The 27,515-nt window shown below is 40.0% G+C and overlaps 1 protein-coding gene and 1 long non-coding RNA gene across 8 annotated transcripts; one reads left to right on the top strand and one right to left on the bottom strand.

Moving 5' to 3' along the window:
- The first annotated feature begins 657 nt into the window (after positions 1-657).
- On the top strand, positions 658-17,898 carry LOC110489023 (integrin alpha-6). Of its 7 annotated transcripts, none has more exons than XM_090198639.1 (25): positions 658-1,085; positions 1,592-1,713; positions 1,855-1,934; positions 2,068-2,481; positions 2,827-2,946; positions 3,426-3,639; positions 8,267-8,463; positions 8,579-8,667; positions 8,796-8,923; positions 9,105-9,194; positions 9,283-9,347; positions 9,490-9,635; positions 9,772-9,915; positions 10,193-10,314; positions 10,633-10,789; positions 12,096-12,179; positions 12,280-12,359; positions 12,502-12,576; positions 13,029-13,131; positions 13,283-13,459; positions 13,671-13,775; positions 15,812-15,922; positions 16,049-16,156; positions 16,836-16,961; positions 17,265-17,898. In XM_090198639.1, the coding sequence occupies exons 5-25, from the start codon at positions 2,838-2,840 to the stop codon at positions 17,364-17,366; spliced, it is 2,532 nt and encodes an 843-aa protein (XP_090054765.1). In that variant the 5' UTR covers positions 658-1,085; positions 1,592-1,713; positions 1,855-1,934; positions 2,068-2,481; positions 2,827-2,837; the 3' UTR covers positions 17,367-17,898. The 7 variants fall into 7 exon arrangements, 4 of the variants coding, with proteins under 4 accessions (XP_090054765.1, XP_090054764.1, XP_021417245.3 ...); XM_090198638.1 differs by having other exon boundaries at positions 741-1,085; positions 13,029-13,173; XM_021561570.3 differs by having other exon boundaries at positions 746-1,085; positions 2,214-2,481.
- Positions 17,899-26,718: 8,820 nt separating this feature from the next.
- Positions 26,719-27,288, bottom strand: LOC149978332 (uncharacterized). The gene is made up of 2 exons (XR_016486349.1): positions 27,150-27,288; positions 26,719-26,781 (listed from the first exon to the last, which is right to left on the bottom strand). It is a non-coding gene; the product is annotated as an uncharacterized LOC149978332 (long non-coding RNA).
- Positions 27,289-27,515: the final 227 nt, after the last annotated feature.

Raw genomic sequence — 27,515 nt, 5'->3', positions numbered from 1 at the left:
GCCCAATTTTTCAGTTTTTGATTTGTTAAAAAAGTTTGAAATATCCAATAAATGTCGTTCCACTTCATGATTATGTCCCACTTGTTGTTGATTCTTCACAAAAAAATACAGTTTTATATCTTTATGTTTGAAGCCTGAAATGTGGCAAATGGTCGCAAAGTTCAAGGGGGCCGAATACTTTCGCAAGGCACTGTAAATAAGAATGTACGTTTACAACGCTGCGCCTTGGTCTGATCCTTATTACTAACGTGACAACATCATCATGTAAAATGTTCCTTCCTGATGCTGTATCAATTGTAATGTCGTTGACCGAAATGTGACCATGTTCATGTTACACCACTCTGTTATGTCTTACAATGTAACATGTGCTTTGAATTATTCCTTACTCATTGAATAACTAAAAAAAACACATCTACTGTCAAGATGAAGTTTCACTACTTTAGACAAATAACAGCTGTTATCACGACAGTGATCTTCACAGTGAGCAGCTACATACTGTACATGTTCTCCTTTTAGCCATTTCTCATGGTCTTGCACAGTTTTCCATTTAGTATTATCAAGTGATCAACACCGTACAGTACAGTATCACTGGTTTGCCGCTGTGAACACACCAACCAGATTTTTGATCCAAGGGTGTGAAGTTCCTCATATCCTTAGAATGGAACAAGGTAAATATTAACAAAAGCAATCAAACAATAAACATGTGAAATGCTTGAGTTCTTTGAGCTAAATTCCCCTTGAACCACACCCTGTCTGTCAACACTGTATACTGCAGCCAGTGCCGAGTCACATCCCATTTCTGTAGTGTTGCCTTCCCATTCTGCTTCACAACACGAGGACACCACAGAAGAAGCTATTGGGTTAGCTAGAACAGAGAGTTGTACCAACAACACCAACATGACAATTCAATGGTGGGGCCTCTTACTGGAACAGTGGTTTCTTTTGTCCTGTTTACCATTTCACATCTTAGCTTTCAATCTGGACACGGACACAAAGCATGTTCTGAGGAAAAATGGTGATCCAGGAAGCCTGTTTGGATTCTCCCTGGCACTGCACCATCAACTGAATCCTGTCAATAAGAAACTGTGAGTTGACCTCTTATAAGAAATGATTAACAGTGTTCATACATACTATTATCTGATCTTGCTTGTCATATATAAACATATTTGTGTGTCCTCTATCCTGTCTGATTACCCATCTGTCTTATATAAGTACACAATATGAACTGAGAAATGAACTAGCCTTAATGGCTACTCTTAATCTCTAGCCGGTACAACCAGAAGAGAATGGGCCACCTCTCTGAGCCTGGTTCCTCTCTAAGTTTCATCCTCAGTTCCTTCCTTTTAGGGAGTTTTTCCTGGCCTCTCTGTTTTCACGTCTGCTTTGCTTGCTCTTTGGGGTCTAGGATAACTGTAAAGCACTGTGACAACTGCTGATGTAAAAATGGTTTTATAAAATAACATTGATTGATTGGTTGATTGATACAACTCAGACCAGCAGTGACAAAGTTGTTTTTAGTTTGAATATTTTATTGTAGAGATGCATGTGAGTTTTACATCAATTTACAACAGTCTGATTTATTTTTTCCTAGATTGCTGGTTGGAGCACCACGTGCCAAGTCATTTACCAAACTTGAAGTTACGGGAGGAATCTACCAGTGTGAGCTCACCACTGATTCTAAGAGCTGTGAGCGTGTCAAGCTTGACAATGATGGTTTGTTTGCTTACACTCACGTGTAATAGGTTTTTGTGTGTTTGATTGCTGTTAAGAAAATATGTGTGATTTTGTTAATGTGTATTTAACATTAATGTGCGTGAACGCTAACTTTTGTGTTTGAAAACAAATGTTCCCCAGAGTTTGTTAAAAGCAAGGATGTTAAAGACCAATGGATGGGTGTACGAGTGACAAGCCAAGGCCCTGGTCAAAGCGTTATGGTATTGTAAATATTGTGTACTTTAATCTTTGAATTGCCATTTGTTGACAATGATAAACTAATATTGTTTTTTGGTTTGTTTGGTTTGTTTTGTAATGAACTTATATTGTTTTTTGTTTTGTTTTTAATTCAAGGAATTTAATTGACTCGGAAAGGACAACATTTCAGGGTTTCAGTGAAGTTAGCAAAAGAGCACATTTTCATTATAAATCAAACCCCTTTGTTTATGACTTAGAATTCCTTACGTCTGAGAGAATTTCTATCATTCTCCCCACCACAGACCTGCGCACATCGATACCAGGAGTGGAGCACCAATCCTGACACCCCTAACCTCGTATTCGGTCAGTGCTATATCCTGGGGGAAGATCTCCACAAGAGTGATGCCCATAGAATCTGGAGGAGGGTGATCTGTGATGACAGAAAACACATCAAGGATAAGCCTAAGAATCCTGATTGGTTCGGATACTGTCAACAAGGTCATTCTGCCGCCTTCGCCAAGGACAACACATCTCTGCTGTTTGGGGGCCCCGGAGCTTACCAGTGGAAAGGTACATGTTTTGAATTGGGAGATACTTTTAGAATGGGTTTCATCTTGTTAATGTAAAAATATGATGCACTGAATTATGATATGTATCTGATATGTATAAGACATGGTATTCATATACTGTATCATATAAATATACTGAGATCAGACCTAGTTTTGTCTTGAAAAGCCCCGACAGGTTGAATCATTTTGACAGTCTCTATTATAGATTATTTCTTTTAATTTTTACCTCGGATTTATGCCTGTTTAAAGACCCTGGTGTCCACAGCATTTTATTACTTTATTCAAAACAACTTAATTTATTCCCAAGGGTCAATTATTCACATTATTCTCCATCTGCCTGTCACAGGAATTGTGAGAATGGAGTCCCTAGACAACCTTGAAGTGTCAAATGAAGAGCCCTGTGAAACTGGGGATGTGGACAGACTTGACCGTGACCTCATCCCTCTCCTTAACAACAGTTATCTAGGTCAGTTTAGATGGGATAGAGCTTTCTTCATCCTCTATTCAATCACATCACAGTGAAAGGAAAACACAGAAGTGCTTGGTTTTGTGGTAAATTTCATCAATACTTTTGTTCGTTTTTTTATACTGTTGGTGTAAGTGATGCAGTGAGGATGCTTTACTCTCTTAAAAATGTAAAGAATGGCATGGTTCGCATTGATTCATACTATTTATTTACACATTTTGTGAATTACATCTCCCTTTCCCATAGACTTGGACCCTTGTGCACAATTTATATTTTAGTAATTTAGCAGACTCTTTTCTTATCCAGAGCGACTTACAGTAGTGAGTGCATCCATTTTCATACTGGTTCCCCGTGGGAATCAAACCCACAACCCAGGTGTTGCAAGCACCATGCTCTAACAACTGAGCAGAACGGGACCCCCTGTTCATCGTGGTAGCACTGCAGTTGCTAACATTGAGTAATTGCTGTCTTTATTCCAGGGTTCTCAATCGACTCTGGAATGGCCCTCACCAAGAAGGGCCAGCTGACTATAGTGTCTGGGGCACCACGAGGCGGTTTCAGTGGGGAGGTGGCATTTCTGAAGAGAGACCCATTGGCTGAAAGAAGTCTATCTGTGGAAAACATCCTTAAAGGCCCAGGCCTGGCCTCCTCCTTTGGCTACGACATAGCCGTGGTGGACCTCAACGCTGATGGGTACAGATTTCAGCCAGTAGCTTTGTCACAATTATCTCCCCTTCCTCCCGAAATGCGCATTGTTCACTTCCTTTCAATGATTTGAAAGGAAATTACTGGTATACGAAATATGGTGGAAACTCTCACTAGCCGTGCCTCCACCAATTCAATGCTTTAAATAGATTCTCCGGTACATAGTTCTGAAAGTAGTGGTCCCTAAGTGGTCCCCTGAAAATTGCCTACTAAGTCACATATCAGCAATGATGTGCACCACATCATTGCTCTCTCTCTCTCTCGCTCTGCTGTTTGTGCATCTTGCTAGCTGTCACTCAAATGGTGAGGGGCTGAAGCTCAATGGCTAGAATTGCTAGGGGGCTGTCCCATGTGTGGGGAAATGGTGCAGCACAGCTTCCAGAAAAACAGTTTCTTTCAAACTAGGGAGTTCGTGGTTAATTGAGGTGATAGTAATTTTCCACATACACTATCCATGTATGAACTACACATGGACACATCCAGCCCAAAGCAGGTTTAAAAAATACTAAACATTCGCCAGTTCCGGAGCATGTCTTTAAGATTTGTGGGAGTAAGTGACCAAATGCACATTTCAGAAGAGAAGCAATATTATTGTGATGCACGCTTTGTATACAGTAGGTCTTGTTAAAGGCCCTGTACAGTCAAAATGTTGATTTTTCTGTGTTTTATATACAATATTTTCCTCACTATGAGATTGGAATAATATTGCGAAAATTATGATAATGCCCTTTTAGTGTAAGAACTGTTTGAAAAGACAACCTGAAATTTCAGGCTGTTTTCTTGGGATGGAGTTTTGGCCTCACCTGACATCACCAGGGGGTAAATTGGTTGATAGTTTTCAGAATTCCTTCCCCAATCAGACCACACCCAGACAGACAGAGCAAAATTCTTGCTTGAGAAATTGTTCTTTGCTAAGAAGCTATTTTTGTTTCTTTTAACCCATTTTAATTGAAAACAATCACAGTAAGATACTTACAGTGCCTTCAGAAAGTACTCACAACCTTTCACTTTTCCACATTGTGTTGTGTACAAAGGCCTGAATTTAAAATTCTTCTGGACAAACTAAATACAATCTTTGCCCACTTTGAGGATTTTAAAGTGCCACTGACACGACCCGCTACCAAGGACTGTGGGCTCTCCTTCTCCGTGGCCAACCTGAGTAAGACATTTAAATGTGTTAACCCTCGCAAGGCTGTCGGCCCAGGCGGCATCCCTAGCCGCATCCTCAAAGCATGCGTAGACCAGCTGGCTGGTGTGTTTACGGACATATTCAATCTCTCCCTATCCCAGTTTGCTGTTAAAGAGACTGAAAAATAGCTACTATCCCAAGGCCAACAGACTGTTAAACAGCCATCACTAACACAGTGAGGCTACTGCCTACATACAGACTTGAAATCATTGGCCAATTTAATAAATGGATCACTAGTCACTTTAATAATTCTACTTTAACTATTTTACGATAGGGGGCAGCATTTTCACTTTTGGATGAATAGCGTGCCCAGAGTGAACTGCCTCCTACTCTTTCCCAGATGCTAATATATGCATATTATTATTAGTATTGGATAGAAAACACTCTGAAGTTTCTAAAACTGTTTGAATGATGTCTGTGAGTATAACAGAACTCATATGGCAGGTAAAAATCTGAGAAAATCCAACCAGGAAGTGGGACATCTGAGGTTTGTAGTTTTTCAAAGCTTGGCCTACCGAATACACATTGAGATATGGATAAAGTTGCACTTCCTACGGCTTCCACTAGATGTCAACCGTCTTTAGAAACTTGAATGAGGATTCTACTGTAAAGGAGGGGCTCATGAGACCTCTTTGAGTCAGTGGTCTGGCAGAGTGCCTTGGTCTCATGACGCGCGCTCCCGACAGAGTTACGTCTTGTTCCAGTGCTTTTCTGAAGACAAAGGAATTCTCCAGTTGGAACATTATTGATGTTTTATGTTAAAAACGTCCTAAAGATTGATTTCATACATGCGCCTCATGCGCCTCATGGATTACTGGGCTGAACACTCTAACAACAAGTGGCTATTTGGAAATAAATGACAGACTTTATGGAACAAAGCAGTCATTTATTGTCGACCTGGGATTCCTGGGAGTGCCTTCTGATGAAGATCACCAAAGGTAAGTAAATATTTATGGTGTTGTTTCTAACTTTGTTGACTCCAAAATGGCGGATCCGGCCAGGACTAATTGGGGCTGATTGTGGTTGGTGGGTAATCAAGGGCTCACCAGCTGTGTGAGTCCCATAAAGCTGCCAGAAGGGCAGTATGCAAGAGAAGGGACGGGGGGGAGAAAGGTAACTTCAGAATAGTTGTAGACGGTGCCTGAGCTAAAAGGATGGAGTTCAGTTTTTGTGCCCGACAGGATACAGCAAGACCAGGAGCCCAGAAGACGGTATCCCGGAGAGGGTCTCATCGGGGTGTATATGTGTGTAGATATATATATGTATGTGTAGATGCATTTTTAAACAACAAAAAAAAACCAGTTGGGGTACCCTGCTGTAAAGGCTTCGTTCTTTTCACTCTGTCATTCAGGTTAGTATTGTGGACTAACTACAATGTTGTTGATTCATCCTCAGTTGTCTCCTATCACAGACATTAAACTCTGGAACTGTTTTAAAGTCACCCTTGGCCTTATGGTGAAGTCCCTGAGCGGTTTCATTCTGTTCCGGCAACTGAGTTAGGAGGGACGCCTGTGTCTTTGTAGTGACTGGTTGTATTGATACACCATCCAAAGTTTAATTAATAACTTCACTAGGCTCAAATGGCTATTCAATATCTGTTTTTTTACCAATAGGTGCCCTTTGTGAGCCATTGGAAAACCTCCCTGTCTTTGTGGTTGAATTTGTGTTTGAAATTCACTGCTCGACTGAGGGACCTTAGAGATAATTGTATGTGTGGGGTTATCTAGCTGTCATTCAAAAATTATGTTAAACCCTATTATGTGATTTGTTAAGCAAATGTATAACAAAGTGGTTGAATACTTATTGACTCAAGACATTTCAGCTTTTCATTTAAAAAAATATATAATTCCACTTTGACATAATGGGTTATTGTGTGGAGGTCAGTGACAATTTTTAAAAAATCTAAATTGAATCAAATCAAATTATTGGTCACATACACATGGTTAGCAGATGTTATTGTGCGTGTAGCAAAAGGCTTGTGCTCTAGTTCCGACAGTGCAGCAGTATCTAACAAGTAATCTAACAGTTCCACAACAATACACACAAATCTAAGTAAGGAATGGAATAAGAATATACAAATATATGGATGAGCAATGTGAGAGCGGCATAGGCTAAGATGCAATAGACAGTATAGAATACAGTATATACATTTGAGATGAGTAATGCAAGATATGTAAACATTATTAAAGTGATTAGTGTTCCATTTATTAAAGTGGCAGATGATTACAGGTCTGTATGTAGGCAGCAGCCTCACTGTGCTAGTGATGTTTACATTTTAGTAAACACTCTTATCCAGAGGAACATACTTTAGAAATTAGGGTTAATTGCCTTGCTCAAGGGCACATCTACAGATTTTTCACCTAGTCGGCTTGGGGATTCAAACCAGTGACCTTTCGATTACTGGCCCAATGCTCTTAACCACTAGGCTACTTGCCGATCAGGCCTGTTCCAGCCCCCCGACCGACCATCCGTCAAGAAAAAATTGGCCCGAGGCTGAACCTAGTTGTTGATCCCTGTTGTACTGAATAAAAATATTCAAAAAGTGCATCCTGTTTGCAAGAAGGCACTAAATTAAAACTGCAAAAATAAGAAATTACTTCTATGTTCTGGATACAAAGTCTTATGTTTAGGGCAAATAAAACATCACTGAGTACCAGTGGCTGCATCATGTTTTAAATTTGTTTTATTTCTCCTTTATTTAACTAGGCAAGTCAGATAAGAACAAATTCTTATTTACAATGACGGCCTACATGTTATGGGTATGCTTGTCATCGGCCATGCCTAGTGAGTTTATAAGGATAAAAAGAAACAGAATAGAGCTATGCACAGGCAAAATCCAAGAGGAAAACCTGGTTTGGTCTGCTTTCCAACAGACACTGGGAGACCAATTCTCCTTTCAGCAGGACAATAACCTAAACATAAGGTCAAATATACACTGAAGTTGCTTACCAAGATGACATTGAACGTTCTTGAGTTGCCTAGTTACAGTTTGACTTAAATCGGCTTGAAAATCCATGGAAAGATATGAGAATGGATGTTAGCAGTGATCATCAACCAACTTGACAGTGCTTGAAGAATTTTTAAAAAGGATGTTCAAATATTGTACAGTTCAGGTGTGCAAAGCTCTTAGAGACTTACCCAGAAAGACTCACAGCTGTAATTCCTGCCAAAGGTACATCTACAAAGTATTGACTCAGGGGTGTGAATACGTACGTAAATTATGGAGTATTGTGAGTAGATGGGTGAGAAAAATATTTAATCAATAAGAGAGCAAAATGTGGAATAAGTCAAGGGGTATGAATACTTGACAATATCAATGATTTGATATTGACATAAAAACATCTGCATTGGACCTTTAATGTGGGAGAACCAGCGGTAGTATGTATTGTATGTAATTCTGTTGGTCGGGTATTTTGGGGATTCCAGGTGGGACGACCTTGCTGTGGGGGCACCCGAGTTTTTCTTAAAAGAAGGGGAGGTCGGAGGGGCAGTGTACATCTACATCAACAACAGGGGAAGACAGTGGGAGAAGATTGAGCCTGTCCGTCTGGATGGGAACAAAGACTCCATGTTCGGTCTCGCAGTTGAGAACATTGGAGACGTCAATCAGGACGGTTATGAAGGTTGGCTGAGGTTTCTTCATTACTTTAACTTAAACCTTTCTCTCGGCTTTGGGAACATCTTAGCGACCCATCTCCCTCATAAATTCAGACCTTAACTTTATTTTTTACTTGACAGATATTGCTGTGGGGGCTCCCTATGATGGTGTAGGGCGAGTGTACCTTTACTGTGGTTCCTCAGGTGGAATCCACAAAAAGACAGCACAGGTGGGAGCCTTTACATTAAACTGGAACGCCTGCATCTGAGTGATGGCCACCCCAATCTCTCAAGAAAGTTTGAAGAATGTTGAACACAAACTACATTTTGTCACAAACAGTATCTCTTGTCATTATAGATTATAACAGCAGAATCGTATAATGTAAGACGATTTGGATTTTCTCTGACTGGCAAAATAGACATGGATGGCAATCATTACCCTGACTTGGCTGTTGGATCACTCTCAGATTCCATATTTGTCTACAGGTAACTTTGCCTTGATGACATCATATCAGTGTTCCTCAATCTTAGTCCTGAGAGAACACATAGGATTTATAGTATATCCTTTAGTTTCAACACACCTGATTCAAGTATATTCTACTCATCATCAAGTTTTGAACTTGGTGGTGTCCACTGGTCATTTTTATTTACTTGGATTTGCTTACAGGGCAAGGCCAGTAGTCAATATCAGAGAGGACTTACAAATCACCCCAAGTACAATCAATATGGCGGCAGAGCACTGTGACAAACACAAATGGTAAGACTTTCAAGAAACAACATATAAACAAATATATCAAAACACTGCCGTAATGAAACCCAACATATTATTGTCTACATTTGCATAGTACATTCAAGGCACGGGCATGCTTTACCTACACAGCACAGCCGCCATCCTACAACCCCAGATTGAGTAAGTGCATTACCTTCATCCTCCTAAATGACCATGCCCTGGTACTGCTGAGATTGAGGCTGTCCTAATATGGACACTGTACTCTTGACGCTTTATGTACACTGTGCTTCCGGAACTTATGCAATGCATTCTCTTCCTATAGCTGTCAACTATGCCTTCGAGGCTGACGCTGAGACGAGGAAACAGAGGCGTTCCTCCAGGATGCAGTTTCTTTTTCAGTCCCAGGGAGTCCTGGAGCTAGCAGGGCAGGGCAAAGAGAAGTGCACTGAGACCCAACTCAAGCTATTGGTAGTGACTCTGCATTTTTCCATCTCGTCACAACTAGTCTTAATTCAGTGGTTCATGAAGAAATCAAACTTTGTTTATAAAGCCACTATTTCCTCGATCATGAAAATACAGTACCATTTCTCTCCATCTGTTCAAGGGTGATATCAAGGACAGACTGCACAGCATCCCAATCTCTGTCTCTGTGTCCTTACTGAATGACAGTAAGACAGAAAGCAAGAGTCCCCTGCCTGCACTTACTCCAATACTCAGCCTCTATGAGCAGAGTACAGCCACCTCAGAGGTAAACGTGTGTGTGTGTGCCTATGTGTGTGTGTGTGTGTGTGTGTGTGTGTGTGTGTGTGTGTGTGCGTTTGCGTGCGTGTGCGCTTCCGTGCGTGCGTGCGTCGTGCGTGCGTGCGTGCGTGGGTGTGTGTGTGTGTGTGTGTGTGTGTGTGTGTGTGTGTGTGTGTGTGTGTGTGTGTGTGTGTGTCTGTGTGTGTGTGTGTGTGTGGAGATATAAGCCTAGTAGTTATGAAACAGTTATTGTGAGTCTTAAGAACTAAATTCAATTTTTTCAGGTTATCTTCATAAATAAAGGTTGTGGGAGTGATAACATTTGTCAAAGTAACTTGGAGCTACAGTACAGGTTCTGTTCCAGACCAAAACTACCGCGTCAAGATGTATTCACCCCACTGCCCAGGTAGAAACTATATGTGTGATTAGAATTTTACCCAGAAGTCCCTCTTGACTACATTCAACTTATTATGTATTCGGTTACATGAACCCTGTAATGCAGTGGTGGCTGGTGGGTGGAGATATAGGAGGACATGCTATTTGTAAAGACTGGGTTAGAATATATGGAAAGATATCAAACAAAGAGTTCCCATGTGTTTGATACCTTTCCATTCCAGTCATTGCAATAAGCATGTCCTCCTATCTCCGCCAACCAGCCTCCTCTGCTCAACATGGCTGTTGTCAATGTAGTGCTTTGGTAATGATAAGGCTCATGTCTTTCTAGTGAAAGAGGTATTCCAGTAATCTCTGCTGGCGATGAGGACATAGCTTTGGAGGTCAATGTGACCAATAGGGGGGGTGATGATGCCCATCAGAGTCATCTGATCATCAAACTCCCTGACTCTCTTTCATTCTCATCATTATACTTCAACCACATTTCAGTAAGTCACTGGCCTTCGCCGTTCCATACATTTTTGGTAAAATCACTGTACAGTATACTGGCCTTAGGAGTTCAAATAATGTTAATTAGCCATGATTCTATTCAGGATACTGTAAAATCAATGAAAATATGACCATCCATCTTCTTGATTTCTGAAGTTAAACATCACCAATACCATAATTGTTCCAGGGTAAATAGGTAAATAAAATGGACACCACTTCAAATTACTGGATTTGGCTATTTCAGCCACACCCGTTGCTTACAGGTCCAATTTCTGCCCTGCTAGAACTGCCCCTGTCAACCGTAAGTGTTGTTATTGTGAAGTGGGAACGTCTAGGAGCAACAACAGCTCGGCCGCGAAGCGATAGGCCACACAAGCTGTCAGAACGGGATTGGCGAGTGCTGAAGGGCGCAGCGCGTAAAAATCGTCTGTCGTCTCTTACAACACTCACTACCAAGTTGAAAACTTCCTCTGGAAGCATCGTCAGCATAATAACTGATTGTAGGCAGTTTCATGAAATCGGTTTCAATAGCCAAACAGCTGCGCACAAGCCTAAGATCACCATGAATTTGGAGCACTGGAAACGTGTTCTCTGGAGAGATGAATCACGCTTCACCATCTGGTAGTCCGATGGACGAATCTGGGTTTGGCAGATGCCAAGAGAATGCTACCTGCCAACTGTAAAGTTTGGTGGAAGACTAATGGTCTTCGGCTGTTTTTCATGGTTCGGGCTAGACCCCTTAGTTCCAGTGAAGGGAAATCTTAACGCCACAGCATACAATGACATTCTAGATGATTCTGTGCTTCTAACTTTGTGGCAACAGTTTGGGGAAGGCCCTTTCCTGTTTCAGCATGACAATGCCCCCATGCACGAAGCACACATAAATGGTTTGTCGAGATCGGTGTGGAAGAACTTGACTGGCCTGCACAGATCCCTGACCTCAACCCTATCGAACACCTTGGGGATGAATTGGAATGCCGACTGTGAGCCAGGCCTAATCGCCCAACATCAGTGCCCGACCTCATTAATTTTCTTGTGGCTGAATGGAGCAAGTCTCCACAGCAATGTTCCAACATCTAGTGGAAAGCCTTCCCAGAAGAGTGGGCTGTTATAGCAGCAAAGTTTGGACCAACTCCATATTAATGCCCATGATATTGGAATGAGATGTTCGACGAGCAGGGGTCCACATACTTTTGGTCATGTAGTGTATGTTTTTACATCACTGCCTATAGTTTCATTAAATTATCAGCTGCTATCATATGACTCAAAAGTCTGGCTCCCTGATTGGATATGTTGACCCTACAGGAAGTACTAGTGAAGTGCAACCCCAATGACAATGGTACACTGACAGACTGTGAACTGGGAAACCCATTCAAAAGAGATGCTGAAGTGAGTAGTCATGTTGTGTATGTCTAAGACATTTATTTTTTCTATGATACCACAATTGAATAGTTGTCCATTGTAAGTAAGAGACATTTGTGTCCCTTAGGTTACTTTCTATGTAATATTGTCCACTTCCCGCATCTCTCTGAGCACAACTGATGTAAATGTTACCTTGCAGCTTGAAACGTAAGTATAACAGTGCACATAAATGTTTGTTAGAGGACCCATTAGCTCTGGGTAATAAATGTAACATTTGAGTGTGTCTCTTTTGTATGCTCTACACCAGTCACACACAGATTATTCTAACAGAGTAGTCTTTTGGTTGCAGGACAAGTGTGCAGAAGATACAAGCAAGTGAAGCAAAGGCCAAAGTAGTTTTTGAGCTGCACCTACAAGTATTTGGGTGGGTGTACAGACATGGTATTTGTTCTGCTGTTGCTGCTGCTGTATTTGTTCTGCTGTTGCTTATTGGGGCGGCAGGGTAGCCTAGTGGTTAGAGCGTTGGACTAGTAACCGGAAGGTTAAACCCCTGAGCTGACAAGGTACAAATCTGTCGCTCTGCCCCTGAACAGGCAGTCATTGAAAATAAGAATTTGTTCTTAACTGACTTGCCTGGTTAAATAAAGGTAAAATAAAACCCCACCCTTTTAGCTAACATATTTGAAGAGCTCCTGTCATGAAAATATAGTTTGTGTCACAAATGACAACCTATTCAATATTTAGTTCACTATTTTTGACCACAGCACTATGGGACCTTATCAAAAGTAGTGCATTACATAGGGAATAGAGTGCCATTTGGGACGCAACCTTAATGTGGTGAAGGAATTAAGGTTTATGAGATGTGTTTGTTCTCAGACTGGCCAGGCCCTCCCAGGTCAGCTTTGGAGGAGCTGTAAAGGGAGAGAGCGCCATGAAATCAGAGGACGATATTGGAACCCTTGTGGAGTATGAATTCAGGGTGACCTCATTGATTTGTGGTTCAAAATTCTGTTGTTCCCTGGTGATTATCGAAATTCCATATGCCTTTGTACACTGCTCTGCACTGGGCGTATAAAATGTTCCCCCAAAATATATGCTTATTAAATACATCTATTTGTCAACTTGAACAGATATGGAATTTGGGCAGGCCACTGAAATCCTTTGCCAATGCGTCGCTGAATATCTACTGGCCCAAGGAGAACACAGTGGGGAAATGGCTGCTGTACCTGGTGCAGATCCACAGTGAAGGCATACAGAACGTTCCCTGCTCTCCGCTAAAGGAGATCAGTCCTGTCCAACATATAAAGGTAAATTCTTCTGAGCATCAATTCGGAGGTAATATCGATAGGTTACTGGATCTTGAGTGAATCTCTTTCACAAGTGCTCTTTTTTGCGAGTGGTGTAGTAACCAATGATTTATATGCATTATCATTCACACAATTGGCGTAAGTTACCTATTTTGTCTGTTTGTAAGATGTAGTTAATGCACATCTTCCTAATTATGATATTTAACTCCAGGGCTCTCGTGATAATTCAAGAAAAAGACGAGATGCTCATCAGGAGGCGTTCTCATCTGAGGATGGATTCTCCTTCCTGTCAAAGAAAAGAAAATACAAAACTCTGGTAAGAGAACATTCATTTGAAGCAACTATCATGTGTTTAACTCACTCGAGTCAATTGACGCACCGGTGTGTCAATCTAAGTTGCATAACAAAGAAAATCCCCATCAAAATCCAACAATTTAAGAGATAGAGACATCTGTTTTTTGCATAGGATACGTCTCAATCCACAGCATCTGCCAGTGTCACACTTCTGCATCTGCGGTGAAAGGTGGCAAAGTTAGAGCGGTGTTTGTCAGACCATGAGACATCCTGAAAATCGGTATTCTCATAAAAACGTATGTAGCATCCAAACGGTTTGACATACAAACTAGTATGGAAAGGGGAGAATCTCACGAACCTGATGGTGTTCTCCGTTTTGCTCTACGACCCCCACAAGCGTCAGGAGACTCGTCTGAAGTTGGTTCAGTTCGATCAACCAACTTCTGTCTGTAGCTGCCAAACAGTTTGGGCTACACACTAATGTGATCAATCTATGGACCGCTGAGTCTCCCGTGAACACAATGGAGTTCTCCCTTTTGCTCTCCGACCAACACAAGTGTCACAGAACTTTCTGAAGATAACCGGTACCGGTTTAAAAAACACATTTAAGTATGAAGGCATAGCCACAGGAAGTAGGGGTGCTGAGGGTGCTGCAGCACATATATACTGTATATATGTATTATTATTTTTATTTTTTACAAAAGTAGTGCATTGGGCCTTTACTGGTCTTTTATTAACGGACCGATATAGACATCTGTAGCTCTGTAGCATCTCCACTTTGGTATAAAAAAAGAAGATAGTTGTACACCTAAGAACAGTGTCTTGCAGGATTAAATAGATGGAATTGTGAGAGTTGTTTCCCTGTAACTTTCTCTGTGATTGTCATTCTAATGAACTCCAGAAAGAACAAAAACCTAGCCTCAAACATTTACATCAAAAGATGCAAAGTTATGGGAAAAGATCCAAAACATCCACATCAGATGTAATATTTTTATTGATCAAATAACATGGAAAACAACCACTTTTTGTTTCAGTGTTAATTAACCATCCTTACAAACCACTTAATGTAAATGTACATTACTGTGTTGTACATACTGTAGGTTGGTCATCTACTAGGTTTGTACATGTAGACTTTCCATCACCATGAAGAAAAACAATTTACAATACAGTAATTGAGTACATTGAAACATCAAGTGGTTTGTGATGTGGCTCAGGTGATAGAGCATGGTGTTTGTAATCCTAGAGTTGTGGGTTTGAATCCCAAGGGTGACCAGTATGAAAATGTATGCACTCACTACTGTAAGTTGCTCTAGCTAAGAGTGTCTAGTAAAAGGATTGAATAGACCATTTCAGTTTCCACATAGAAAAAGTTGCATTCACAAAGTATTTCAATGAACTGGAAGCGTGTATCAAGCAAGTTTTTTTTATTTTCCACAAGTATTATCAGATGAACTGTTTTGTACAGATAATTATCAGACTCAAGTTACTCAAATACATTTAGTTTCCATTTTTTCACAAAAGTAGTACACTGGGCCTTTACTAGTCCTGTATTAGCAGACCAATAGGATTACCGAACCAATATAGAAGTTTGTTGGGCAGGCAACAACAACAAAAATTATGAAAAATCACAGCACCCCCACCCCCAAACTACTATGTAGGAAGGTAGCGTCTTGCCTACCCAAAAAAAGGTGTAGAATGTGTAAAAATATATATTTCCAGATTTTTTAAATATTTCCTAGATTTAGGACAAACAGTTCAAAACCTTGCTTCTTGTGATTTCTTTTTTAACTGTCCTTTTTTCCATTCATGAATTTGTTTTTTAATGCGCTTCTAGGGTGTTTAGTAGTAAATATTTTATCAAATAAAAAAATCGGAATACTTGATACCTAAAGGGGTCCATAGTATGACCATCTTAAAACAATACCATATGTCAGCTTATCACCCCCCCCCCCCCCGCCCCATCTTAGATTCTAAACAATTCATTTTTTGTTTTGTTTTTGCCAACTCATTGCTGAGTGGAGAGACTTTAATTTTTGAACCCCGCTCACTTTCTTGCAGACATGCTCAGACGAGTTGAAATGTGTAGAGATACGGTGCCCTCTGCTGGGTTTGGACAGTACTGCAGTGGTGTTTCTTCAAGCTCGCCTTTGGAACAGTACTTTCCTTGAGGTGCCAATTTCCCTTATGTTTGTTACTACAGGTTCTTCATGTACATAACACCTAATTCTGTTGCATAGACATTGTGTCGTCCAGTTTCAGTGCAGTTTCTTTGTTCTCTGCGTATCCCCATCATAGGACTACAGTTCATTAAACTACCTGGACATTGTGCTGGATGCCACTCTCAGCTTGACAGACTCTGCAGAGAATATTGGGCTTAGGAAGACTGAGAAATCTGGAACCCAGGTACAAACATGCTTATGCTTGTTTATTTAGAAATATAATGATGGCCTATGTGTTCAAATAGCTAAATGATCCATAGTATGACCATCTTAAAACAATTCCACACGTCAGCTTAGAAATATAATGATGGCCTATGTGTTTAAGTTAAGAAGTTTACATTTACTATTTTTCCCTGCCACTGAAGGATACCTGCTCTATCTTCAGAGGACTACAGTATTGTTCTTTAGAGTTGAAATAGTTTTCAACTATTATTATTTACTTTCTGGTTGTTTTGTAGCATACTTTTTCATACATATCTGTATGGAATTGCTTTCCATACTTAGTGACTAATCCTGTAATCTAAATTGATGTTGTTTTTTGGTTTGGTTGAAATTGGTCTACTAATCTGGAATCACAGATCAATGTAGCTGATGTAATTACCACTGCCCATTTAACCACACACACCTTCTCACACTGTGCAGAATACATACACTCTCACCAGTACTTCTGTGTCTCTTTTCAAGAATGTCATGTGTTCATCGACTCAGCTAAATACTGTAAAGTACCTTCAGTTTGATGGCTTGATGGTGTTTGTTGTCTCAGCTAAATACTGTAAAGTACCTTCATTTTGATGGCATGATGGAGTGTTTGCTGTCTCAACTAAATACTGTAAAGCACCTTCAGTTTGATGGTGTGTTTGCAGGTGAGGCTGACAGTGTTCCCTGAGAGGAAGGCTGCCATCTGGGCTAAGGTCGCCTGGTGGGTCATCTTCCTCTCTGTAATGGTAGGACTGCTACTTCTGGCTCTGCTCAGCTTTCTGCTGTGGAAGGTAACACAATGTGTAATACACACTGTGGAAGGTTGGTGGGAGGAGCTATAGAGGGACAGGCTCATTGTAACGGCTTAAATGGAACGCAAACGCTTCAAAAATGGAAACCACATGTTTGACTCTGTTCCATTTATTCCGTTATTCCGTTACAATGATCCCTTCCTCCTATAGCTCATCCCACCAGCCTCCTCTGGTGGAATCCAAATATTGATATGAATATTGAAACTTCTGTGAGAATCTTTATTTTGAGTGTGAGTGCTCACCCCGGCTACAAATAAAGTTGTCTATTTGATCCTATTGTAGTGCATCAAGTACCCTGTGGCTAAGAAGTACTATGTCATGCAGAAGAACACAGAGGAACGTCACCCCATTAGAGGAGACTCATCTTTGGGTCCAACTGCATAGGCACAGAGAATTGTATACACTTCAATGATATAATTAATTGAACAGAATAGTGAAAAGCTCATTTTAAGATTGTGTATGTACACAAATGTTTACAAGTTTAGCACCTCTTGTGAAACGTCTTAAACGTACATAAATTGTCATGGATTTTCAGTTGTTGTTTTTAAATTACGTGTTTGTTTTAATGGTTGTATTGATGTCATACTGTACCTGTGAATCTGTCTGACTGCCATGTGGATATTAATACAAATGTGAGCTTGAACATTAGATCCACTGGTAGCAATAATAAAGTTACCAGAAGAGACTTGAATTCTGAAAACAGTAAAAATGAATTTACAGGCACAACATTTTCTTGACAGTTTATGAAACGGAGTAGTCTATTTCCCAAAATTGTTACATCTTAAAGTTGTACTGACTATCCTTTTACAGAAATGGAATGTGGTATCTTATATGGGAGTGTTGATATGAGGTTATAGTGGTTCCATTAACAGACTAGAAACCAAACGTTTTTTGAATAAAAACAAATCACCATCCAGTGACCACTCATTAATTTGAATTGTGCACTTTGATAGTCAAAAGCATCTATCATTGTTTATTTTAATAATGACGTTTCATTAATAAACAGTCAAAATCCATATTTAGACCTGGCGTACATAACCACTCCCACACAGATTTACTATCCTAACATACAAGGTTAAGAACCTTGGTAAACATACTGGGCTCCCAAGTGGCACAGTGGTCTAAGACACTGCAGCTCAGAGCAAGAGGCGGCACTGCAGTACCTGGATTGAATCCAGGCTGCATCACATCTGGCCGTGATTGGGCGGCACACAATTAGCCCAGTGTTGTCCGGGTTTGGACAACACTGTAAGCCGCCATTGTAAAATAAGAATTTGTTCTTAACTGACTTGCCTAGTTAAATAAAAAGAAATACAATTCCATCAAACAAGGGATGCTGCAATTGGTCGTTCAACAAAAAAAAGTGTGCTTGAATGTTCTCAATACATTCTTATTATATTAACCATCATTTCTTTTTTATTACACTTCTCTCTCCTCTCTTTCTATACACTTTCATTACCTTTCCCTTTTCTTCAACCTCTCATCTCTTTCTATACACTTTCATTACCTTTCCCTTTTCTTCAACCTCTCATCTCTTTCTATACACTTTCATTACCTTTCCCTTTTCTTCAACCTCTCCTCTCTTTCTATACACTTTCATTACCTTTCCCTTTTCTTCAACCTCTCATCTCTTTCTATACACTTTCATTACCTTTCCCTTTTCTTCAACCTCTCATCTCTTTCTATACACTTTCATTACCTTTCCCTTTTCTTCAACCTCTCATCTCTTTCTATACACTTTCATTACCTTTCCCTTTTCTTCAACCTCTCATCTCTTTCTATACACTTTCATTACCTTTCCCTTTTCTTCAACCTCTCCTCTCTTTCTATACACTTTCATTACCTTTCCCTTTTCTTCAACCTCTCCTCTCTTTCTATACACTTTCATTACCTTTCCCTTTTCTTCAACCTCTCATCTCTTTCTATACACTTTCATTACCTTTCCCTTTTCTTCAACCTCTCATCTCTTTCTATACACTTTCATTACCTTTCCCTTTTCTTCAACCTCTCATCTCTTTCTATACACTTTCATTACCTTTCCCTTTTCTTCAACCTCTCCTCTCTTTCTATACACTTTCATTACCTTTCCCTTTTCTTCAACCTCTCATCTCTTTCTATACACTTTCATTACCTTTCCCTTTTCTTCAACCTCTCATCTCTTTCTATACACTTTCATTACCTTTCCCTTTTCTTCAACCTCTCATCTCTTTTTATACACTTTCATTACCTTTCCCTTTTCTTCAACCTCTCATCTCTTTCTATACACTTTCATTACCTTTCCCTTTTCTTCAACCTCTCATCTCTTTCTATACACTTTCATTACCTTTCCCTTTTCTTCAACCTCTCATCTCTTTCTATACACTTTCATTACCTTTCCCTTTTCTTCAACCTCTCATCTCTTTCTATACACTTTCATTACCTTTCCCTTTTCTTCAACCTCTCATCTCTTTCTATACACTTTCATTACCTTTCCCTTTTCTTCAACCTCTCATCTCTTTCTATACACTTTCATTACCTTTCCCTTTTCTTCAACCTCTCATCTCTTTTTATACACTTTCATTACCTTTCCCTTTTCTTCAACCTCTCATCTCTTTTTATACACTTTCATTACCTTTCCCTTTTCTTCAACCTCTCATCTCTTTCTATACACTTTCATTACCTTTCCCTTTTCTTCAACCTCTCATCTCTTTCTATACACTTTCATTACCTTTCCCTTTTCTTCAACCTCTCATCTCTTTCTATACACTTTCATTACCTTTCCCTTTTCTTCAACCTCTCCTCTCTTTTTATACACTTTCATTACCTTTCCCTTTTCTTCAACCTCTCATCTCTTTCTATACACTTTCATTACCTTTCCCTTTTCTTCAACCTCTCATCTCTTTCTATACACTTTCATTACCTTTCCCTTTTCTTCAACCTCTCATCTCTTTCTATACACTTTCATTACCTTTCCCTTTTCTTCAACCTCTCATCTCTTTCTATACACTTTCATTACCTTTCCCTTTTCTTCAACCTCTCATCTCTTTCTATACACTTTCATTACCTTTCCCTTTTCTTCAACCTCTCCTCTCTTTTTATACACTTTCATTACCTTTCCCTTTTCTTCAACCTCTCCTCTCTTTTTATACACTTTCATTACCTTTCCCTTTTCTTCAACCTCTCATCTCTTTCTATACACTTTCATTACCTTTCCCTTTTCTTCAACCTCTCATCTCTTTCTATACACTTTCATTACCTTTCCCTTTTCTTCAACCTCTCATCTCTTTCTATACACTTTCATTACCTTTCCCTTTTCTTCAACCTCTCATCTCTTTCTATACACTTTCATTACCTTTCCCTTTTCTTCAACCTCTCATCTCTTTCTATACACTTTCATTACCTTTCCCTTTTCTTCAACCTCTCATCTCTTTCTATACACTTTCATTACCTTTCCCTTTTCTTCAACCTCTCATCTCTTTCTATACACTTTCATTACCTTTCCCTTTTCTTCAACCTCTCATCTCTTTCTATACACTTTCATTACCTTTCCCTTTTCTTCAACCTCTCATCTCTTTCTATACACTTTCATTACCTTTCCCTTTTCTTCAACCTATCATCTCTTTCTATACACTTTCATTACCTTTCCCTTTTCTTCAACCTCTCATCTCTTTCTATACACTTTCATTACCTTTCCCTTTTCTTCAACCTCTCATCTCTTTCTATACACTTTCATTACCTTTCCCTTTTCTTCAACCTCTCATCTCTTTCTATACACTTTCATTACCTTTCCCTTTTCTTCAACCTCTCATCTCTTTCTATACACTTTCATTACCTTTCCCTTTTATTCAACCTCTCATCTCTTTTGAATCAAGTCGATCTGTCTCTACTTTGTAGAGCTTTTTATTGTATTAAGTTATGATTTAATACTTGCTGTTTGCTCTATGCTTGGTGGAGACTTAAATGTCCTTGGCTACTTTTTCTCATCTTTAACCAGTCTTTTGTCATCGTCATATCAGTTTTATTGAAGTTCCCAGTCATAAACATTCACTTTCTCCCTTGCTGTAAATGATATGAGACATTCAGAAAATAATTGTCTGAGAGCTACATTTAATTTGACTTTAATATAGGGTTAAGACGCTCACCACACCTCCATTTTCACTCTTATCAATCACTCTCACATATATTTAACACTAATCCTCCTTAATTCAGAGCTCATTCAACCAAGCTGCCATTGTAATTTTGTTGTCTTAAAGAAAAGTTCATGCAAAAGTTTAAAGACAGTAAACGCACCATTTTGTAACATTACCTATCCACACCCCATTCCTTTTGTTTTTATACTAAACCTTATTCAAACCATACAAAACCAGACACACATGCTGCTCCCAACCTATCATGAGTCCCAGGAACAATCTTTCCATGGGAGATCTCAGGGGAAACTTTGTACAAAGCCTGGTCCAGCGGTTCTCAAATATCTCTGGTTAATATTTCTGGATTCAAACCAAGACACATGAAATGCATTTGTTTATTTTTTATTTCACCTTTATTTAACCAGGTAGTCCAGTTGAGAACATGTTCTCATTTACAAGTGTGACCAGGCCAAGATAAAGCAAAGCAGTGTGACAAAAACAACAACACAGAGTTACACATGTAATAAACAAACATACAGGCAATAACACAATAGAAAAGTCTATATACAGTGTGTGCAAAGCAGGTAAGAAGAGGAAAGTAAGGCAATAAATAGGCCATAAAGGCGAAATAAATACAATTTAGCAATTAAACGCTTGAGTGATAGATGTGCAGAAGAAGAATGTGCAAGTAGAGATACTGGGGTACAAAGGAGAAGAAAAAAATAACAGTATGGGGATGAGGTAGTTGGATGGGCAATTTACAGATGGGCTATGTACAGGTGAAGTGATCTGTGAACTGCTCTGATAGCTGGTGCCTAAAGTTAGAGAGGGAAATACGAGTCTTCAGCTTCAGCTATTCGTTCCAGTCATTGGCAGCAGAGAACTGGAAGGAGAGGCGGCCAAAGGAGGAATTGGCTTTGGGGGTGACTAGTGAAATATACCTGCTGGAGCGCGTGCTATGTGTGGGTGCTGCTATGGTGACCAGTGAGCTGAGATAAGGTGGGCCTTTACCTAGCAAAGACTTATATATGACCTGGAGCCAGTGGGTGTGGTGACGAATATGAAGCGAGGGCCAGCCAACGAGAGCATACAGGTTGCAGTGGTGAGTAGTACATGAGGCTTTGGTGACAAAATAGATGGCAATGTGATAGACTGCATCCAATTTGCTGAGTAGAGTGTTGGAGGTTATTTTGTAAATGACATCGGATAGTCAGTTTTACGAGGGTATGTTTGGCAGCATGAGTGAAGGATACTTTGTTGTGAAATAGGAAGCCGATTCTAGATTTAATTTTGGATTGGTGATGCTTAATGTGAGTCTGGAAGGAGAGTTTACAATCTAACCAGACACCTAGGTATTTGTAGTTGTCCACATATTCAAGAACCGTCCAGAGTAGTGATGCTGGAGGAGTGGGCAGGTGTGGGCAGTGATCGTTTGAAGAGCATGCTTTTAGTTTTACTTGCATTTAAGAGCAGTTGGGGGCCACGGAAGGAGAGTTATATGGCATTGAAGCTCGTCTGGAGGTTTGTTAACACAGTGTCCAAAGAAGGGCTAGAGGTATACAGAATGGTGTCGTCTGCGTAGAGGTGGATCAGAGAATCACCAGCAGCAAGAGAGACATCATTGATGTGTACAGAGAAAAGAGACGGCCCGAGAATTGAACCCTGTGGCACCCCCATAGAGACTGCCAGAGGTCCGGACAACAGGCCCTCCGATTTGTCACACTGAACTCTGTCTGAGAAGTAGTTGGTGAACCAGGCGAGGCCGTCATTTGAGAAACCAAGGTTGTTGAGCCTGCTGATAAGAATGTGGTGATTGACAGAGTCGAAAGCCTTGGCCAAGTCGATGAATATGGCTGTGGGATATTGTGGGATATTGAATGCACATTGATTCTAATAGAACTGTTAACAGGCATTACCCAGAGATTGTGGTGAATAACTCCCTGCTATCAACCAATCAGCATCCAGGATCCAAACAACCCGTTATATAATAAGAATCCAAAGTCCAACAATTTATGTAGCAATCCTGGACTTCCCAACAGCTGTTGGCATTAACTAGTGTTTATCTCCAGGTTTATTTGGTTTTCCTGTTCTCTGTGTAAGGCAAAGTAGAAGCAAAGAGCAGGCAATGATTATGGATTGCTTATGAAGAGAATACTTGTATTCAATCAACTATGGATATCAGTATTTCTGAACAGCACTTTCATAACTGAGTTTGATTGGTACAGCAGCTTGTCTTTAATAGAGGGAGTCGATATTTGATTTAGAAGTCTTACATCAGGTGGTGTGTTGGCCTTCACAGCTGAATGGATCACGAGTCACACCACAGAACTGTCACTTTATAAATGAACAGTCAACTCTCTCCATCCAACACAGTGCTGTCTGGATTGCCCAGTGGTGATTTTAGCATGTAAATCTTGGTGAGGCAAAAAAAAATATATGTGGGTTGCGTGCCAGCAAAGCCACAACACAACACTAAACAATACATTAATTCCACTATAACAAACTGTTAGGGCCTACATAAAGCTGTGCCAACATCAGAGTCCCAACAGCAGTCCCAACACCTTACCACTGCTACACCTGGCTATCAGCGGAGCCTTGTCTGGCAGCGAAACAGTTCATTATGCTTCATTTACTGCCTTTAAAAAAACATAGCTGATATGGATGACTTGCTTAAACAAGTGTGGTTTCTACTGACAATTGAGATGTACAAACTATGGCAAAAGGGGACGACAAGCGGATAATTGGCAATCTGTCATTTCGATTAAGACATTAATGAGCGAGATAGGACGGACGTAGTCAATATAACTATTTGTTCAGCACTTTTGAAATGTACAGCAACAGAATTCAGAACATTGGCCATTCTTACAGTGTTCTCCTTGTACACCAAGTCGGAACCATAGGATAAATAAAAGGGGCATATAAGCAGACAATGAAAGCTCTTACAATATTCAATGATTACATTTCTCAAAAACAGGTTATAGGCTACATGTGCACCACCAAGTCAGAACAGTAGGCGAAATTAAGAGGAGAAAATATACCAAATTATTAGGGTGAGGCACATGGGCTACTGACAGATGACAAGATACACTTGTATCTTGTATTACAGTATTACATTCTTAGCTACAGTATACATCTCTCCCTGGCATATTACATCCTTTATGCAGCAGCATACAGTACAATACATTTTTGGACTCACCTTGTTCTGGTGTGCTCACTTGAACAGGAAGGTGGTGCAGCGGTCCTTCGTGATCAAATTTTGTCATCAAAATCTGGCATTCTCTGGATTTATTGTGCTTCAAGACAACTGGGAACTCACAAAAAAAGTTGAATCATGATGATGTCAGTGATTTTCAAGTTGTAGCTCTACAAAGAGGCACGAGTTCCCGATTTACAATTACCAGTTGGATGAAAGTTCAAAACATATTTTCCATTGTCGTAGCTTGTTTTTCCCAAGTTCCTAGTTGTCTTGAGCTCACTAAAGTCAGATTTTGCAGTTCCCGAGTTAACAGTTGTTTTGAGCGCGGCACAAATCATCCTTCATTGACAGCATGGCCAATGTTGAATGTTTATAATTTTAAATTAGGAAAAGAAACCCTTAATCTTAGACTTGGGACCACACAGACACTCCACTGAATAGCAGGCTAATGATTGCTTTGCAAGGATTGCAGTTAGCCACTGATTCCTTCCAAGCCACTCATTGTTGAATTTGCAATTTCCAACTTGATTGGTAATGTTTATGTCCAATGGCCGATGAGCACCTATACATTTTATCTATAGTTTCTCTTAGTTATTTCTCTTCATAAAAAGGATTTGGCAGTAGACTGTCAACTTGATTCATGATGATGACTGCTAGCTAAGATTTTGAAAGTATGATGTCCAATCAAAGCTTCTGTAGATATAATGTGATTTGACAACATTTTATCTGTGGCCAATGACCTTGAGCCTTAACTCGGAACTGCAAAATCTGACTTTAGTGAGTTCAAGAAAACTTGGAACTCAGGAAAAATGAGCTACGACTGAACTTTCATCCAACTCGGAATTGTACATCGGGAACTTGTGCCTCTTCCTAGAGCTACGAACTGAAGATCACTGACGTCATCGTTATTCAACTTTTAATTTGTTTTGAGTTCCCAGTTGTCTTGAAAGGACCATAAATCCAGAGAATGCCAGACTTTGATGACAACATTTTCCCACAAATGACTGCCGCGATCACCTTCCAGTTCATTGAATATTGTAGGAGCTTTCATTGTCTGCTTATATGCCCCCTTTATTTATCCTACAGTTCTGACTTGGTGTGCAGGGAGAACACTGTCAGAACGGCTCATGTTCTGAATTCTGTCGCTGTACATTTCAAAAGTGCTGAACAAATAGTTACATTGACTACGTTCGCCCTAGTTTGCTCATTAATTTCTTAAGCGAAATTAAGGATTGCTTCTTACCCGCTTGTCTTGCCCTTATGTCGTAGTTTGTCAGTACAGAGGCTTGCGAAAGTATTCACCCCCTTGGCATTTTTCCTAATTTGTTACCTTACAACCTGGAATTAAAATGTATTTTGGGGGGGTTGTATCATTTGATTTACACAACATGCCTACAACTTTGAAGATGCTAAATATTTTTTTATTGTGAAACAAACAAGAGATAACACAAAAAAATAGAAAACTTGAGCGTGCATAACTATTCACCCCCCCAAAGTCAATACTTTGTAGAGCCACCTATGCAGCAATTACAGCTGCAAGTCTCTTGGGGTATGTCTCTATAAGCTTGGCACATCTAGCCACTGGGATTTTTGGAGATTCTTCAAGGCAGAACTGCTCCAGCTCCTTCAAGTTCGATGGGTTCCGCTTGTGTACAGCAATCTTTATGTCATACCACAGATTCTCAATTGGATTGAGGTCTGGGCTTTGACTAGGCCATTCCAAGGCATTTAAATGTTTCCCCTTAAACCACTCGAGTGTTGCTTTAGCAGTATGTTTAGGGTCATTGTCCTGCTGGGAAGTGAACCTCCGTCCCAGGCTCAAATCTCTGGAAGATTGAAACAGGTTTCCCTCAAGAATTTCCCTGCATTTAGCGCCATCATTCCTTCAATTCTGACCAGTTTCCCAGTCCCTGCCGATGAAAAACATCCCCACAGCAAGATGCTGCCACACCCATGCTTCACTGTGGGGAAGGGATTCTCGGGGTGATGAGAGGTGTTGGGTTTACGCCAGACATAGCGTTTTCCTTGATGGCCAAAAAGCTCAATTTTAATCTCATCTGACCAGAGTACCTTCTTCCATATGTTTGGGGAGTCCACATGCCTTTTGGCGAATGCCATATCAGCTATGTTTTTTTAACCTTTCTGATCTCCCCATCCCGGATCCGGGATCGTGAATACAGACTCAAGCTCATTCCCATAACGCAACGTTAACTATTCATGAAAATCGCAAATGAAATGAAATAAATATGCTAGCTCTCAAGCTTAGCCTTTTGTTAACAACACTGTCATCTCAGATTTTCAAAATATGCTTCTCAACCATTGCAAAACAAGCATTTGTGTAACAGTATTGATGGCTAACGTAGCATTTAGCATTAGCATTCAGCTGGCAACATTTACACAAAAAAACAGAAAAGCATTCAAATAAAATAATTTACCTTTGAAGAACTTCAGATGTTTTCAATGAGGAGACTCTCAGATAGCAAATGTTCAGTTTTTCCTGAAAGATTATTTGTTTAGGACAAATCGCTCCGTTTTCTGCGTCACGTTTAGCTATGAAAAAACCCCTGTATCCAGGATTGTGTAAATCTATCAGCAAGCTCATTAGCATAACACAACGTTAACTATTTATGAAAATCGCAAATGAAATGAAATAAATATGCCATCTCTCAAGCTTAGCCTTTTGTAAACAACACTGTCATCTCAGATTTTCAAAATATGCTTCTCAACCATAGGAAAACAATCATTTGTGTAAAAGTAGCTAGCTAGCGTTAGCATTTCGCGTTAGCATTTAGCGTTAGCATTAGCGTTAGCATCCAGCACGCAACATTAACAAAAACATAAAAGCCTTCAAATAAAATAATTTACCTTTGAAGAACTTCTGATGTTTTCAATGAGGATACTCTCAGTTAGATAGCAGATGCTCAGTTTTTCCAAAAAGATTCCTTGTGTATTAGAAATAGCTCAGTTTTATACATCACATTTGGCTACCAAAAAAAATCCGAAAATTCAGTCCTCAAAACGCGAACTTTTTTCCAAATTAACTCCATAATATCGACTGAAAACATGGCAAACGTTGTTTAGAATCAATCATCAAGGTGTTTTTCACATATCTCTTCATTGATACATCGTTCTTGGACACATGCTTTCTCCCCTGAATCAAATGGTAAAGTAGAAGCAGCTGGCAATTGCGCACCGAATTCGACGCAGGACACCAGGCGGACACTTGGAAAA

Source organism: Oncorhynchus mykiss, chromosome 14, assembly GCF_057628025.1.
Source record: "Oncorhynchus mykiss isolate SJ-2025 chromosome 14, ASM5762802v1, whole genome shotgun sequence".
In the NCBI taxonomy this organism is placed as follows: domain Eukaryota; kingdom Metazoa; phylum Chordata; class Actinopteri; order Salmoniformes; family Salmonidae; genus Oncorhynchus; species Oncorhynchus mykiss.
This window is presented reverse-complemented; position numbering and strand designations above follow the sequence as displayed.

Coding starts and splice junctions, on each gene's coding strand:
- LOC110489023 (XM_021561569.3), top strand. CDS start 898: ATGACAATTCAATGGTGGGGCCTCTTACTGGAACAGTGGTTTCTTTTG. Junction 1,935..2,213: donor GCCCTGGTCAAAGCGTTATG/GTATTGTAAATA, acceptor TCCCCACCACAG/ACCTGCGCACATCGATACCA. Junction 13,460..13,670: donor GTCCTGTCCAACATATAAAG/GTAAATTCTTCT, acceptor ATTTAACTCCAG/GGCTCTCGTGATAATTCAAG.